Raw genomic sequence first — 15,796 nt, 5'->3', positions numbered from 1 at the left:
AAATCTCTAAAAACCAAATTAAGATCCATGAGCCCACCTGCATTGGCATGGCTCCTGGGGGCATCTGTCCCCCAAAGTTCATTCCCATCATGCCCTGCATGTTAGGCTGCATGACTGGAACGATAGGGAACCCCTGTTGTTGCTGCTGCTGCTGTTGCTGCATGGGTACCATACCTGCAGAAACACACACAAACACTGTTATGATGTACTGTAGAAATGGTAAGAAGAATAGTGTATTCAATTACTATTTGAAGCATGACAGTAAGCCCAATTTAAAGTACACTGAGGAAAAGTTAATACAAGTCTAGAGTTTGAAAAAAATGCCTCCAGAGTCTGGACATGATTCAGTATTGCAAATCAATTTCCTGGACAGCTGGAAAAAGACAAAGGCTCAGCAACAACCAAATCTGTTTTTCTGGTGACTACTGTGACAGCTTGGAGCAAAACAAGGAGAAAGGGAGAGAAAAAAAAGTGGAAAAGTGTGTGTTTGTTTTCACAGACGCTGTGTAAGCTGACAGCCAGAGCTGAGCAGCCAGCTCCTACTGGAGCCTCCAGATGATTCAACATGTTAGGGCTCAACCGGGCTGAATAAATGGTCTTATTTAGAGGGCTGCACATACTCTAATTTGTCTGACTAAAATGACATTGCTAACGGGAGCATTTAATGACCCCTGAGAGATGCTTGTCCCAGTGGTGTATGGATGGTTTATCTAGATGGCTACTGTAAAGTCAACAGCCTAAATATGATGCACATACACAGCTAAATGATAGTACACCTGAGGCCCACAATGCACAGTGATGTGAACGGGTAACAAAGGTATGAGCTCCTTGCTTCTGCCTAATGACTTAATGGAGATCTTACGTGACAATGATCAAACATAAGCAGGAAAGACTAATGAGAAATAAAGCAGAAGCAATATAGCTGGAGTCTATTCTTAATCTTTAACGAGCAATCCCAGTACTTGGTCATTTGTAACACCCAGAAAACTAAACATGCTCTGTATTTATGTGTGGCGTGATCAGTCAAAGTGCATGTTGTGATCTGAATCTAAACTTGTGAAAAGTGACATGTTCGTTTTATTGCTGTTGCTGGTTTTTCTTTTTCTCAAATCTGTTATTTCAATCAAACTGATACATAAGGACCTCTATCCTTTATGGGATTGTTTATGTGAGACTTTTTCATATCAATCTAAATACACTGACTTGGTGTCCTACACGATCAATGACCTTTCATACGCAAAATTCTATGTCACTGATCACACTGAAATACCCATTTATCTGATCAGCCTCTGGTGAAACAAGTCAAATTATTATTTTTTAATTCTATCTAAAAGAAGTGGCAATGTTAACTACAGAATGACTCACCTTGTGGTGGTCCCAAGCCCCCTCCAACAGGATACATAAAACTGAAGAAGGAAAAGAAAGAAAAATACAAGTTATGAGATTCAAACATAGGCTAAAACTATGTAACATAATGATACCACATTAGGTTATCTGTGAACTTTCTATGTGAATGCATGATGTGAAATACATGAGCAGCATAATAACACCCTCAGAAGCCTTGAGCGATGCAAAGAACGAGGCCAGTACTGCATCTATAATGTTTTTGGTTAAAACACTTCAGTGAACAAGATGTAAAACTGCCCAACAAAAGCAACATTTCAGTGATCTGGCTCCAATGTGTATTAAGTGTAAATTCCTGTTATTATCAGCAAAGATGGAGCTGGATTAATTTGAAATGACTCAATTAAACAAAAAATACATTATATTATTAGATCTATATGAACACAGCCCTTTGAGAATGACTGGCTGTTCAGTTTTTAACATGTTTTTTCATCATCTACTGCTTTATTGAGTCAGACCACATCTGAATGTTGAATTTGAATTTTACTGTGCTCTTCTGTCATTCTGTCCTCAAACACCACCTTAATAAAAACTGCTCTGACTACAGGCACTAACTCTGACAGGAAAAGGGAAAAATGTATCCAATACATATTACCTAACAGGAGTTTTGGCTTATTCAGAAAGACCAGATTAACAGTGAATTTTTCAGATACTGATCCTTTTTAACATTAATGCCAAAAAACATCAGAACTGGTGCAGTTTAATTTCCACAGGCTACTTGGACTCTGTCATTGTGTCTGTGCTGAGAAACAGGCCTTCAAGAAATAATCAGAGGAAGTCTCTACAAGTCAGCCAAGTCTCACCCTAACCAGAGCCAACCCACACAGGCCTTCAGCTATTTGTCAAATAACTTATTACAGCTCAGTTCTTCAGGCTAAAACTGATGATGCAGAAACAAACAGAAGAATAAGCCAGTTGGGTCTCTGCTACCCGTGACTGCGAGCAAAATTTTAGCCTCACTAATCCAATAGGTGAGTGACATTATAAGAAAGGAACTCATTGTAAGAGAGTTCAAGCATTTGCTAATGTAATTATCAATTCCCCATGGCAAATAAGGAAGAAGACTGACTTGTGTTTAACTTCTACAGACTGCAAACTTAACTTGTGGAATTTCCGTTAATTCAGAATTATAAAGAAAATGCTTATTTCTGGAGCACAAAAGTGTTGAAACTGTACATTAGGGCTCCAACTAACAATTTAATCATTAATTAATGCTTTTGATAGATGAAATAACTTTTCTTCTATTGTAAATTGCAACAGAAAATGAAAAAAAGCATTAAAATCTCCCAGTGATCAATGTTAAGTCTTCCTATCATTTGCTTTGTCTGACTATCTATTCTCAAAACAATAAATCAAATGAAGTATGTGCAGTGTGTAATGTCTCTTGCAGTGATTAACCCACAAAGAATTGTTGCCAGACTCTGAAGTTATTATCAGCTCTACACAGCTTTATAGTGTGTTTCAGCTTATTGATTTAGTTCTCTCTAAAAACCTCTAAAAATCCACTGCATACTACCTCCTCAGGACAAAACAACAGGCAGACACAGTCAAAAAAGCAGCTGGTGAAGATTTAGCAGCTGGTGGAGACCAAAAATAGAGCTAAAATGAGAATGAATATTGGACTAAGCCTCATCAGGTGGACACAAAGATTATTCAAAACTAATGCTGATATTGCTCCGTGTCTGCTGGACATGCAAATAAACCGTTGATTAAGAAGTTAAAAATATTACTTCATTAAGATAATATGACAATGTTGTGTTTAAATTTTGTTTCTGCTGCCCTCAACTGGACAAGAAAACATAGAAATGTTATGCAGTTATGATTTTTTCTACAAATATTGATTCAAAAAATTTCACAAGTAGATTTATGTAAGTTGCCCAGTACAAAAGATAAAATTTCTGGGTTGTAGTGTTTAAATATAAGGCTGCAACTAAGGATGATTTTCATTATCAGTTAATCTGATGATTATTTGTTTGATTGATCTATTAATCATTGGTGTATAAAGAAAAGAAAGAATACCCTTAACAACTTCTCAGAATCTAAGGTGACGTCTTCAAATGTCTTGTTTTGTCTGATCGAAAGTCCAAAACCCAAAGATATTCAGTTTACTATTATAAATAGCAAAGTAGGGAACCCGAGAATGCTGCTTTTTAACAATTAATCAAAATAGTTGATCGACTAATCAATTAAAATTTGTTTCAGCTCCAACTGAATGATATAAAATCCTTTATGGTGGCACCTCTCATAATTTAGATGACAATGTGTGTATTTAAAGGCAGTATTGATAACATTTGTTTTGCTATCTCATGACTAAAAAATATAAACAATACAGGAAAGAAGCCGAGGTTACTCTTCACAGAGTACCAATCTAGTATGATAAGGTTTTATCTCCAGTGATGATACTTGACTTGAGGGTTTCTCACAGGACATCTGCTCCCTGTAAGATCTGCAGCTTAAAAAGCTTTTACAGGACTGCTATGACACTGGTGCCCGCCATCCTGCAGCAAATAACAGGTCATGGCTGAGGAGATTAACATAGATGGAGATAAGCAGTGAGAGCAGCTGTGGACGCCAGGCGGGCCAGTGCCTTGTAAAAGATGTGTAATCATCCGACAGCTATCATCAAACTGTTGGGAAAGCTGGGAGACAGACGGCAGGGTCAGGAGTTTCAGTCAATGTCATCATCACTGAGGACGTCAACACTAAAATTACTTTTGGCTTATTCTGACACTGCTCCTTTAGTGAAATATAAAGTAGACATGCCAAGTACTCTTTTATAAGGAAAGACAGATTGGAAGGCTGTAAGCTGAAACAATTAGTTGATCAGTTCATTTGAGACACAAACAATTTCCTGCTCAATCAACAGTTTTGACTATCTCTTTATCATTTAAGTGACTAATCCAATAAAACATACCAAACATTCCCTGTTTGTAGTTTCTCAAATGTAATCATTTGCTGCTTTTCTATTACAGCAAACTGAATTTCTCTGACTATTGGTCCAAAAAAGAAAGCAATACAAAGACATCATGTGAGATTCTGAGAAACTGCAACCACTTTTTGTCACATTTCCTGACATTTAGTCTCTCAAATTGATTAGCAGAAACTACTTTGATAATCATTTAATCATTTTTCCAGCAAAAATTCCAAACATTTGCTGTTTTGAGCTTCTAAAAGTAGTTGCTGTTTTATAATAGTAACTGAAATGTCTTTAGGTTTTGGACTGTTAGTCGAACAAAATAAGCAATTTGGGAAACTATGATAAGCATTTTTCACTTTTTGACATTTTACAGACTTAGCAATTAATCCTGAGAATAACTGGCATATTAATCAATAAAGAAAGTTAATTCAAACTTATTCTTAAAATGATTGATGATTGATGATGATTAATTAAAAGCCTAAACACCAATACTAATGTCAATATCTGATTTGGATTACAAAAACCCAAACCCAAATATCTTCAGTTTACTATCTTATATGAAGGAAAAGCAATAAATTCTCAATAACTGTTGAGGTGAATCCAGACAATGTTTGAAAAATGACAACACAAGTAGTTGCTGATTAATTTCTGTTGCTCAACTAACTGTCTAATAGTCAAGGTGAGTGAAACCTTTCAGCCCCTGTCCTGTAAGATAGCAAAGACAAACTAAATCATCACTGTAACCTGACATAAATTTAATCCTGCCTGTCACAACATACAACAAATGTATTAATCATGTCCCCATTTCTCCAGAACTGACAATGAACAGATTATATTTCCACTTATAATTTCGACTTGGAAATGTCAACAGTTACAAAACACACCCCACAGTAAGACAGTCTTGACTAATGTGACACTACAATAGGACATCATCTGACATTCAGGAGGTCAACTGTCTGATGAATGGTGTAATCACATGGGCTGCTGAAGACAAACAAATCTACATGGAGCCATCATCACCTCATCATATTGATATTATGCATCTCTGTCACAGTCTCAAGGGGAAACTCCATCCACTGCAACTTCAACTTAAGTTGGTGTCTTTAAACAGTATTTATTCATAATAATGCTACATTTAAAACAAAGGTTGCTTCAGCTGTCAGCTGGTTTTTGTAAGCTGCACCATTGCCCCACCTCCTGGCTTTCCACTCTGGCACTGCTGACACATTTTACTTCACTATTGCTGAATTATCATGTCTGGCTGGAAAAACACACTTTGATTCATCCATATCCATTACATTTGGAAAAATTACAAAAAGATGAAAAGGGATTTGATGCACCAGGCCAAGATACAGTGTTTTTGACAGAACTGCTCTCTCAAACTTAAGGCCAAATGAGCACAAAAAAGTGGTACTTGGCTTGGAGCTGATAAAACCCTCTATCTCAGGGTAGCAGTTGCAGAGAAAAAGTAATTAAAATTTGAAGGTTATTTGATTGCTGCAGGAGTTGCATTTATTTCTCTTCACTCCAAAAATAATTTAAATAAAGGTTTTTCCATATAACTGCACATATATATCAAGATATAGTAAATTTTCTGAGGAAACAATTAGATAAATATAATAACCAGACAGTAATGTCTGTTTTTTATTAATTCAGCATAGTACATACCATTCAGATCAAAACACTTCAAAATCAGATCCAATGTGATGAAATAAAACAGTATTCACCACTATCATTTTCAATACAGCCCGCGACTGTCCAATACAACCATAGTCTAACAGAGACTGAGACAGATAGCTGTCATAGTTTTCAAGGAACAGAAAAATAATCTGATGGTATATATTGTACAGCTGCAAATTAGAAATCAGTCGATCAACAGAAAATTGATCTGCAACTATTCTGACACCTGATTAATTGATTTAGTCATTTTTCAGGCAAAAATGTTAAACACTGGCTAGATGTAGCTTCTCAAAAGTGATGCTTTGATGCTTTTCTTTGTCTTTCATGATAGTAAACTAGACAAACTTGGGTTTTGGATTGTTGGTCAGCTATAACAAGACATCTGAATACATCTCCTTGGACTGTGGTAAGTCATAACATGAACTATAAGGGGTGTTGTGGACAGCTGTTTGGACAAATAAGACGCTTGAAAATGTAACCTTGGACTCAAGGATTTGGTAATGTTTTTTTATTTATTTATTTATTTTAATCTTTTACAAACCAAAGATTAATCAAGAAGATAATTGATGAAAAATAACCTTTAATAGCAATAACATATTGAATTGTCTAATATACTCATTCCACTGACCCTGTCTGTCTGATAAATGAAGTTAGGTTTTCAGCCTCAGCTTATTTTGTCTGAAATTTTCTAGAAGAGGGTTGACACTCTAAACACTGCACTACAAAGTGGCATCAAGCAAACAAAACTGACCTCAGCCAAGGGATGTTATAGGACAAGTCAATAACTACTGAAAATCAGCAGAATGATAAACACATAAAAGAGAACTCTAATTAACTCCAGCTCTTTTCATTACATCTGCTTTCCAAGTGCTTTTTCCTACTGCTCACACTCATACACACTTGACAAAGTCTTGAGGGCTTTGGTTTCACCTGTCAGATCAGTATCACCTGGCTAGTCGGGACGCTTGTGGCCAGAGCATATTTATTATTCAAGCTGCTCCAGCTCAGCTTATGAAAAAATCATGAGGCTGGGCCTTTTCATCTCCTGTGCAGACCATCATCTTACTGCTTTAATCAGGCACATGGACATCACCTAAACATCTACAACTACTAACTTGCTGCAGATGTGGAGGATGCATGTGTGATCATGATCATATACAGTAATACAGTATTGACATGTCCATTAAACATAAAGGAGAACAGCAGTCTGAAGCCCGGTGTGTTAGAAGAGAAAATATAAACTAATCTAGCAGCTTTTAGTAAGATCCTCTCGCCCTATCAGCTTCACCATACTTAAAACTGTACATACCCAATACTAAAAAGAGAAATAGATAATATTTTAGTGAGAAAATCGAAGTTGAAAAGGCCAAATATTGACACTATCAGCCGCCCACAGGCCTGTCTGCAAAGATAGTTGTATGCATTTACCTTCAATAAATGTCATGTTTCATCACTGGATACCGTAAGCCAGGGATAATAACTATTACAAAAGACACGACATGTTTAAATGTGTAAATGTTATGAACATTATGGCGTTATTTTTGGTCCACTCTTGAGAGGTAGAGGAAGGACTAGCTAGCTAACGTTAGCTGTGACACCTGACAACCAGCCATCTCATTTCAACACATCAAGCCTCGACAACAAAAACAGCCTTCAGCGCTGTCTTTGAGGTCCCTCCTTGGCGCTAACTGTGGGGCTAAACGGCTGTCGGAGCGGGCTACTTCACGAACATACTATCTTTAACGGGAGAGAGTTAATTTTAAAAGGCTAAAATACCTGCTGCCTCCTCCAGATCCTGGCCGCAGCGCCATCTTGATACCAGTAGTCACTAGTAGGAGGATGATGTCAGCAGTGACGAGTGAGTGGGGGTATACAGCCCTGAGTTTGGTCTGTCAGGCGCAGCTCTGCCAGATGGTGGAGGTGTTTACTGCCCTGAGTTTGATCTGTCAGGTGCAGGGTTCTACCTGTTGAAGTGTTGCCCTGTGTTCAGCCTCTCAGCCACAGCTCCCCTACTGGTAAACGTGGGAGCTTACAGCCATAAGGTTGGTCTGTCAGGCACAGCTCTCAGCTTCCAGGCTATTCTTCACACATCCGTTCTTCTTTCTCGAGGTTTTACAGCAGCTGGTATCTTTCACGTTGCATTACTGCCATCTTCTGGTTTTGGTGATCCTCACTGTCAAAATCAGAATGAGAACCAGCTTTATTGCTAAAGTATGCTTGTGCATACAAGGAATTTGACCCTGGCCTCTAGTAGCTCTCAATGTGTTTACACACAGTGCAGAGTATGGCAATAGCAATTTTCAGGAAGATACACATGGAAAAACAGGAGAACAATGGTAAAGAACCTGAATAAAGATAAATAATAAAAAAAAAGAAATTACTATTATGTACAAGCAGGTGAGAAAATAGCTGAGTAAAAGATATATATGCAAAAAAAAGCATATATGTAGTAATAACAATGGACACAACACACCCCACTACTTCCACACTGTAAAATACTTTTCATACTGATTTCCCATAATCCCTAATTTTTGTAAGTGTGTATCTCTGCTTCCTGACACTGTTCACAACAGCCAATGGGAAGTTTCATCATGATGTTCCTGAAAAGTGTGCTGTTAAGGTCACTGTGTCCAATATTTCTTTATATTTTCCAGTTTTCATTATTTATTTAATGCTTTATTTTAACAGTTTAAAAGTCTAATTTGGATTGTGGTCTTTTTTTAAGAGAGACCATTGCAAAAGAAAGCCATCCATTTGTTTTTCCTTACCTTATCTTGAATCTAACCTTACCCCTAACCCCAACCAGTCATCTCTTATGATGTTTGACTTGACTCCAGTCTTACCCTAACTAACCCTAACCAGTTATCCAAAGTCTTGGAATCTCATGGAATGGAAAGCCTACCTGAGGGGTAGAGCAAAATACAATACATCCCTGTCCTCTCTCAGCAGATGTCAGTGTTTAGCCTATCTGCAGTGTGTGCAGCTTGACACTGAGCATGTAGTTTATGTCTTGCCTGAGTATTTAACCCAGCAGATGGAGCCAGTAAACTAAATACTAAGGGTCTGTTAACTGCAGCACAAAATCTTTATCCACAATTCACAATCTACTTTTAATGGGAGACCCTCAAAAGTGTGTTGACTGAAGTATTTAAACCCATTCTGTCATTTTTCTTTTGCTGCACTATCATTATATGTGTTGTTAAATTTGTTTTAGTTTGCTTATTCCCTTGCAAGAGAATTCCCAGGTAGATATTTATATAGAAGGATATTTATGAGCCAAGACAATACTAAATACACTGTACATTCTTTGGTAAATCAACACTGTAGCATTGTCCATAGGATAACTGTTATTGTTTTATGTTATATCCCAAATTTCCTCTTTCACTTCCGTCAAAGTGTCACCTGATCCTTATTGCAGTGATGCAATTTGTCTATTTCATTCATTTCAAATTTGCCATTAAGTTATTATCTCTGATGCTGCATCATTACCAGTATGTTATGTACACTGATATTCTTCTTGCTTGCTGTATTGGACAGCACCTGCATTTATAACCTGATGTGTTGTCCAACATTTTTACTGGCTGCTTGAAATACTGAGGCCATTGTGTGTCCTGACAAAGTGATTCAGTTGGCAATTTCATTGTTACACCAATGACAAGGTGGAGCAACAAGGAACAGCCTCTCTGGCTTTGTCTTAGTGGGTGTTGTTGTGAAAGATTTACAGCTTAATGAGAGTGGTATAAGACATCGGATGACAAGCCCTGCCGCTATCCATCACCTGGTCTGCCCTCAACCTTTCCTATACCTCAGCTCTATTCAGCAGCAATGATTCAGAGTTCATATACATGACAGAGGGACAAATGCAACCATTTAAGTGTCAGAGTGAATCACAACGGGGAGAAAAAAAATGCTATTTCAAAAGAGAAAAACATTGTTTTTGCGATATTTTATACAGGTGAAAACACAGGTTATTCTGCAGGATTGAACTGAACTATTATCTAATTCACTGCATGTAATCAGATCAGATATTACTGAGGGAAACAGAAGTGTTGTCTTCAGTGTTTTTTAATATATTTGTGACTTTTAGCAGTTGCAATGAAAAACCTACACAGGGTGGATATTTTACAGTCCTCCAGCTTCCATCTTGTAGTCCCAGTCTTGTAGAGGCCAACATCTAGTTTTAAGATCTTCATCATTATTGAGGTCATCTTTGAGGGAGGTAGTATCATTCCATCATAAAAGTGCTGTGAGGCGTGAGTGCTGTGAGATGTCAGAAAATAGAGAAAAACTAAATGTCAACACATTCAGATTTCTTGTTTTGTCTGAGATGAAACCCAAAGATATTGAGTTTATTATCACAGAAACTGGGAAAACAATTCCTAACTAAATATCTAAAATATTCACATTTGAGAAGCTGGAACTTGTTAATTTTTGGTGTTATTAAAAAAAAAAAAAAAAAAAAAAAACCTCAATCAATCAAATATCAAATTGTTGCCAATAATTTTCTGTTGACCAGCCTCCCAGACGGTTTATGCTGTTGGGTTTTCCCTTTCAAACACATTTCAGGACAGATTAAAAAGGACTCTATTTGGAATAATATTTTTCTAAAATGTTTTTTTTTTCCAGCTAAAAGAGAAACATTTTATTACTTTGTGAAAAATCTTAAAATGAAATCTACTCCTCCTACTGGTTTGATTATGCAAGTTTTCACAAGTGTTTGGATTATTTTCTGTTGCTCTTTATTGCCTCTATTGAGACTCATTAAAAAGACGATTAGGCCTCGTCAGTCTCTCGTCCCCTCTTCTTCTCTGTGTCCATTCACAGGCCTCTGAGAGCAGAGCGTGGGCTCCCTCCCTGCTGTGTGTGCCGGGTTTAGCTGGAGGCCGGCCTGAGTCAGTCAGTCAGGTCCCCCTCGATGGCTGGATCTGGACGGGATGTGGGCAGCCCTCCCCTCCCCATCCCCAGAGGAGGTCCGGCGAGAAAAGGTGAACATTAACCCAGGTCCCATTCTGGGCATCCCACTAGTCCCCATAAATCATTAACACATCCAGCATCAAGCTCGTGACAGCATCAGCATGACAACATCAATCTGTCAGGATCCCTCTAAACCAGGAGCTCTTACAGTTTTTCAGCCTCAGATGCAAATACAGTGAATTTGGATTCATTCTGGTGAGAGCAGACTTGCACTTTTGCCCTGCAGACACTCATCTCAAACACCTGACGTGGCCCTAATATTTAGTTTACTGCTTGTTATGATTTCTTTCAGCTAACATCCATAAACAAGCCTCATTCCTCAGGTTCTTTCTTTCTGACTTCCCTCTACAAATTAAAATGTTAAATAAGATCATTTATATGGGGAAACATCAATCTCATGACAGGCTATTAAGACATACCTCAGTCTGGGGTTCTGCAGCAGCTGCCTCATGTACAAGGAAAAAAAAGATATAATGTTATCAGGATTTCCAAATGTAATTGCATACTGTACTTAAGTAGCTACAATTTTAAGATAGTTGTGTGTTAAATATCTAAAACTGACGACACAAGCTGCAACATAGTTTCACTTATTTAATGGCACAGCTTGTGCACATGTTTTGATGTAAACTGATGCAATGTCTGTTTTAGTCTTGTGAATTGGCTGCACAAACTGCAACATGAAGTTACAATATCTAACAATAAAATGGATTATTAATAATGTAACCTCAGAGAGGAATGTTTCTGCATAATGAAACATTACTCTTAAATTAATTTTGCATAGATTGCATTTGTACTGGTTTGGTCATTGAAGCAGATATATTCAGGTGCACAGATGATCAAAAATTGGGATGGCGATTTAATTTTTTTGTGTTTAAGTTCACTAACTTTGTCTCAAACTCCAGGAAAAGAAGGCCAGGTGGTCTATTATTCAATATTTATTCTGACTTATCTAATATTGCACAGTTTAAATTTGTGTCAGTGATATATGAATGTTTTTCATTTTTTCAAAGTTAGCCCTCTTTATTATTATTTTAATTATGTTTTACTTTTACTTTTTTTTTTTTTTTTTTTTTTAACTTTTGGTAGGATTCTTTGCATTCTGCATTTGGCCGATATGAATATGTGGTGTTTTGTAAACCCATGCACACTGGGGTTTCTGGGGCATTGTTTGAAGATACAATAACACACACTTAATTCAGAAATTCATATTCTTAATGTCTAAGAGTTATAAATAAGTTACACAAAATAAATCTAACAAAAGACTCTTCTAATTTACTTAAAAAACAGACTTAAAATCCTGTTACTTTGTCTTTTTGCCTCTTGTTTTGTTTTTATGTCTTTATTTTCATTTGAGATTTCCTATTTCCTCCATAATTATGTAGATGTTTACACTTTCTTTACTTTAATCTTCTAGAGTTTGTCTCTAAACCCTTGTTAAGTTTAAACATCTGTGAAGCCATTTGAAACTTCTTAGTGTATCAATTATATGACATAAACTCAAAAACAGATTTAGGTAAACTAAAGGATACATCTCCTTTCTCTTTTATCATATTGAGGCTGAAAAGTGAATGCTAATGAGTTGAACTGAACTGAATAAAATAACTTGAGATCAAAAGCCACCTATCTCTTCATGAGTCCAGCCTGGCTGTCACTGTAGGTGGTACTGGTGTCAATGTACGGTGAAGGCTGCTGATTGTTACTATGGAGGCCTGACTGATCTCCATCACTGTGCAGGAGCACAACAGAGGCCTCCTTGATCAGGGCTTGTGATGGAAGACTCCTGTCAGAGCAGCTTCATACATGTGTATGTATTTCTCCATAGAAAGGTCGGCGTAAACTCTGGTTGCAGTGACCAATTAGCCCTGGCAGAGAGTGGCCTCCTGACCTTTGACCCCTGCTGGGTAGTCTTATCCATTAACCCCTTGGGCCCCAGCTGGAGTTGATGTAGTATCCTTTCTTCTGGCTCTGCTAAACACACGGCCACATTCACCCTGCAGCTTCCATTTTCCGTCTCTTTGTCCCGTTCCTCTATTTTCCCTGTGTGTCAGCTCACTTCTTGCGTTGACCTCTCGAGTCCTCGGATCTATTGGTCGACTTCCATCACAGCAGCAGACAAATAGTTTCACTCTCTAACAGAGCATCTTCTTCACTCTGTTTCTCTCTGTGGGGCTCTTGCAGTTTATCCTATTCATCTGTCATCTTGTTTTTACATGTAACTTTTTATACCACTGCATTTTCAATGCTTTCCTTTTATTTCTGAACCGTGTTAACTCGAATTTAAAGACAATGCAAAGTGGTTTGTGTTTATGGCTCTATGAATATGGGGATTTATGTTGAAAGACTAATTCCTTACAGTGTGGTACTAAATTCTCCTTATTATATCTTTCTGACATACTTTGTCTACCAACAGCAGAATGTCCTGCAGCAGAATTCAGTTTCCTATTATTTAATCTGTATTCACTTAGTCATACATTGTAAATAGATTATTGTTAGTTTAAAGTTTTGTTTAAAGATTTAGCACAATTAAACTTTTTCTGAAATTATAATTTTATATGTTCTTACAGAATAATATACCACTGATTACACTGTAAGAAAATAAAATGTACAGTATGGCAGATGTGGGGTTAATCAGTATCTCTGAATGGTTATTCCTTCTCTGAGCATACATGTGATTAATGGTGTGATCATGTTGAAAGCTGCTCGTAAAAGTTACTTTTACAGAAGAAAGTAATTCGATAAATATGTCTGATTATTCACACTCAGATGACTTTTTCACCTCCTAATTGTAATCATTCAAAGTTTCATCAATACTGGCATGGCTGAAGGACGTGTAATGAAACCACCTTTGCTGCTTTCCATATCACCAATCTAATACAAAAGTATTAAAAGAATCAGTACAACAAATATTAGAGCCACTAATGCTTGTACTAGTAACAGCAGTATCAGTGATACAAATAATTGTATTTATGGCTTTATTGTAGTAGGTTTTATGGTATGTGTCCCATGTTCTTAATGCTGATTAAAGGGCTTTAATCTTGGCCTTGGAGCAGGTTCAGAGTCAGATTTATTAACCTGACAATGAACAAGTTTTGGGAGAACATGTCTGTGTAGTGAAACTTTTCTTGAAGACTTCATGTTCTGACTGACAACATTTGCCCAGAGGAAGTTTGTGAATCATGTCTGGCCAGGGTTGGGCCGCCTCAGTCGTGACCTTCCCTGTTACGCTCTCCTGCCTGGGAGTCATGCCAGTCCTCTCCCAGGAGGTAAAGAGAGAGTCGGTGATCCTCCGTCTGCTGAATGTTTTTATTCTTTGATCAGACAGATTCTGTACTAAGGCTGTGGAGGAGGTGATGATTATCTCATAATAAAGACTGGTTAAAGTTATTCCCTTCACTTCAGCCTCCTTGAAGACAATGGTTGCCTGGCATATGGGCAAATTACCTCAGATTTTCATTCACTTAATCTTTGGCGAGGTGCAGGACAGGGAAGCAGTGGTGGTCAAGGGATGTTTTGGGTTTTATTCAGTTAATTAAAATGAGTTGAATTGGAATTGTCACTCTCTTTATCGCCGTTACTTAGATTCCTAAATGAGTTATGGTGCCCCCTGCTGAAACACATACAGTCCATTACTTTGTTCAAATAGTAATTTATCATACTGAAAACATTTCCCCATTTTCCTTCATCAGGCTGTTTGATAAAGAACAGCATGCAGCAGCTCATTATAACTTTATGCTGTAAACATTCAGCATGTATGATGTATGTCAACACTGGAGTAAAACAGTCTCAAAATGTCTCTGTGGAAGATGAAAATTGATAATGTGCATATAAAGTGAATATATCAGATGGCTGAGTTGATAAAATAAAATGTTGGTTGTATGTCATAGAAAGCAGTAATCTTTAAATTCAAAATCTTTAAATTATTCAAGAACCTGCAAATGAATTGAGTTTGTATTCAAACCCTAATTCACATCTGATGTTTAGAGAGTTTAGTGTTGTATTTCAGCCTCTAACAGATGCAAATGAGTCTGCCAGTATTTCAGTTTCTTTTAAGAGAAAAGAGTAAAAGACACATGGTCAGATCTTTAGAGGTTTCCCGGGTCTGAAAATCAAAGGCCTCATTGAAAACCAAATAGAGCAACATCAGTGGATTACAAGGCTTTCCCCAGCAGGGCTCCGTGAAGGAGGCTGCAGGTCAACACAGGGATAGAACAGCAGAGTGAGCGCATTGCCAAGTAATACAAATCTCAGTCCTGTTGGTTTTTTAAAGCAAAAGTGGCTCAGTATGTTTTTTTCCCCCCATGATGTAAACTTTAAATTTAAAGCTAATAACTTTAACTTCAGTTTAACAGGCCACATCAACCCCTTTTTACTAATGAGACAACTAGACAGCTAACAAAGTGCAGGCTCAAAAAATTTTATATAACTTCAGTAACCACAGTTCAGGATCTGGCAGTTTTTGATTGGTTGTTTTGTTGTCATTGAAGAATGAAAAGAATTTAAAGCGGCCATAAGACATTTTGTTATATTTACAAGGGATGACAAGGCTACTTTTGTAGTGATGAACAGAGGCTTATCACCTGGTTCTGCTGTTCCCCTCAGGTCTATGGAGCTTCATGGTCTTTAAACTCAGTGTTTTGGTTTTATGGCTACAACTTTACTGTTTCTGTTCCAGAAAATTGATTGGGAATTGTTGAGGGAATCAATAAGGCATCGGACCAATAAGCAGAACCAATGGCATTGGTACGAGTATAATCTTCCCATCCCTGACAGACACAGTTAGAGAATAGCTGGTGAACATGGTGGGGCATTTTGCAGCTAAAT

General features: G+C 37.4%; 1 protein-coding gene across 11 annotated transcripts in view; it reads right to left on the bottom strand.

Annotated features, from left to right (window-relative positions):
* synrg (synergin, gamma) overlaps positions 1–7,875 on the bottom strand; it is a 39,057-nt gene extending 31,182 nt beyond the window's left edge. For all 11 annotated transcript variants that reach the window (XM_018665343.2, XM_018665346.2, XM_018665349.2 and 8 more), the window contains exons 1-3: positions 7,778–7,875; positions 1,366–1,406; positions 38–174 (exon numbers count right to left, since the gene is read on the bottom strand). In XM_018665343.2, the coding sequence (XP_018520859.1) occupies positions 38–174; positions 1,366–1,406; positions 7,778–7,812 (213 nt within the window). In that variant the 5' untranslated portion in view covers positions 7,813–7,875. The remainder of the gene's footprint in view (positions 1–37; positions 175–1,365; positions 1,407–7,777) is intronic.
* Positions 7,876–15,796: the final 7,921 nt, after the last annotated feature.

Source organism: Lates calcarifer, linkage group LG21 (assembly GCF_001640805.2).
Source record: "Lates calcarifer isolate ASB-BC8 linkage group LG21, TLL_Latcal_v3, whole genome shotgun sequence".
In the NCBI taxonomy this organism is placed as follows: domain Eukaryota; kingdom Metazoa; phylum Chordata; class Actinopteri; family Centropomidae; genus Lates; species Lates calcarifer.
The sequence above is the reverse complement of the archived record's forward strand: the minus strand, read 5'-3'. Positions and strand labels throughout refer to the sequence as shown.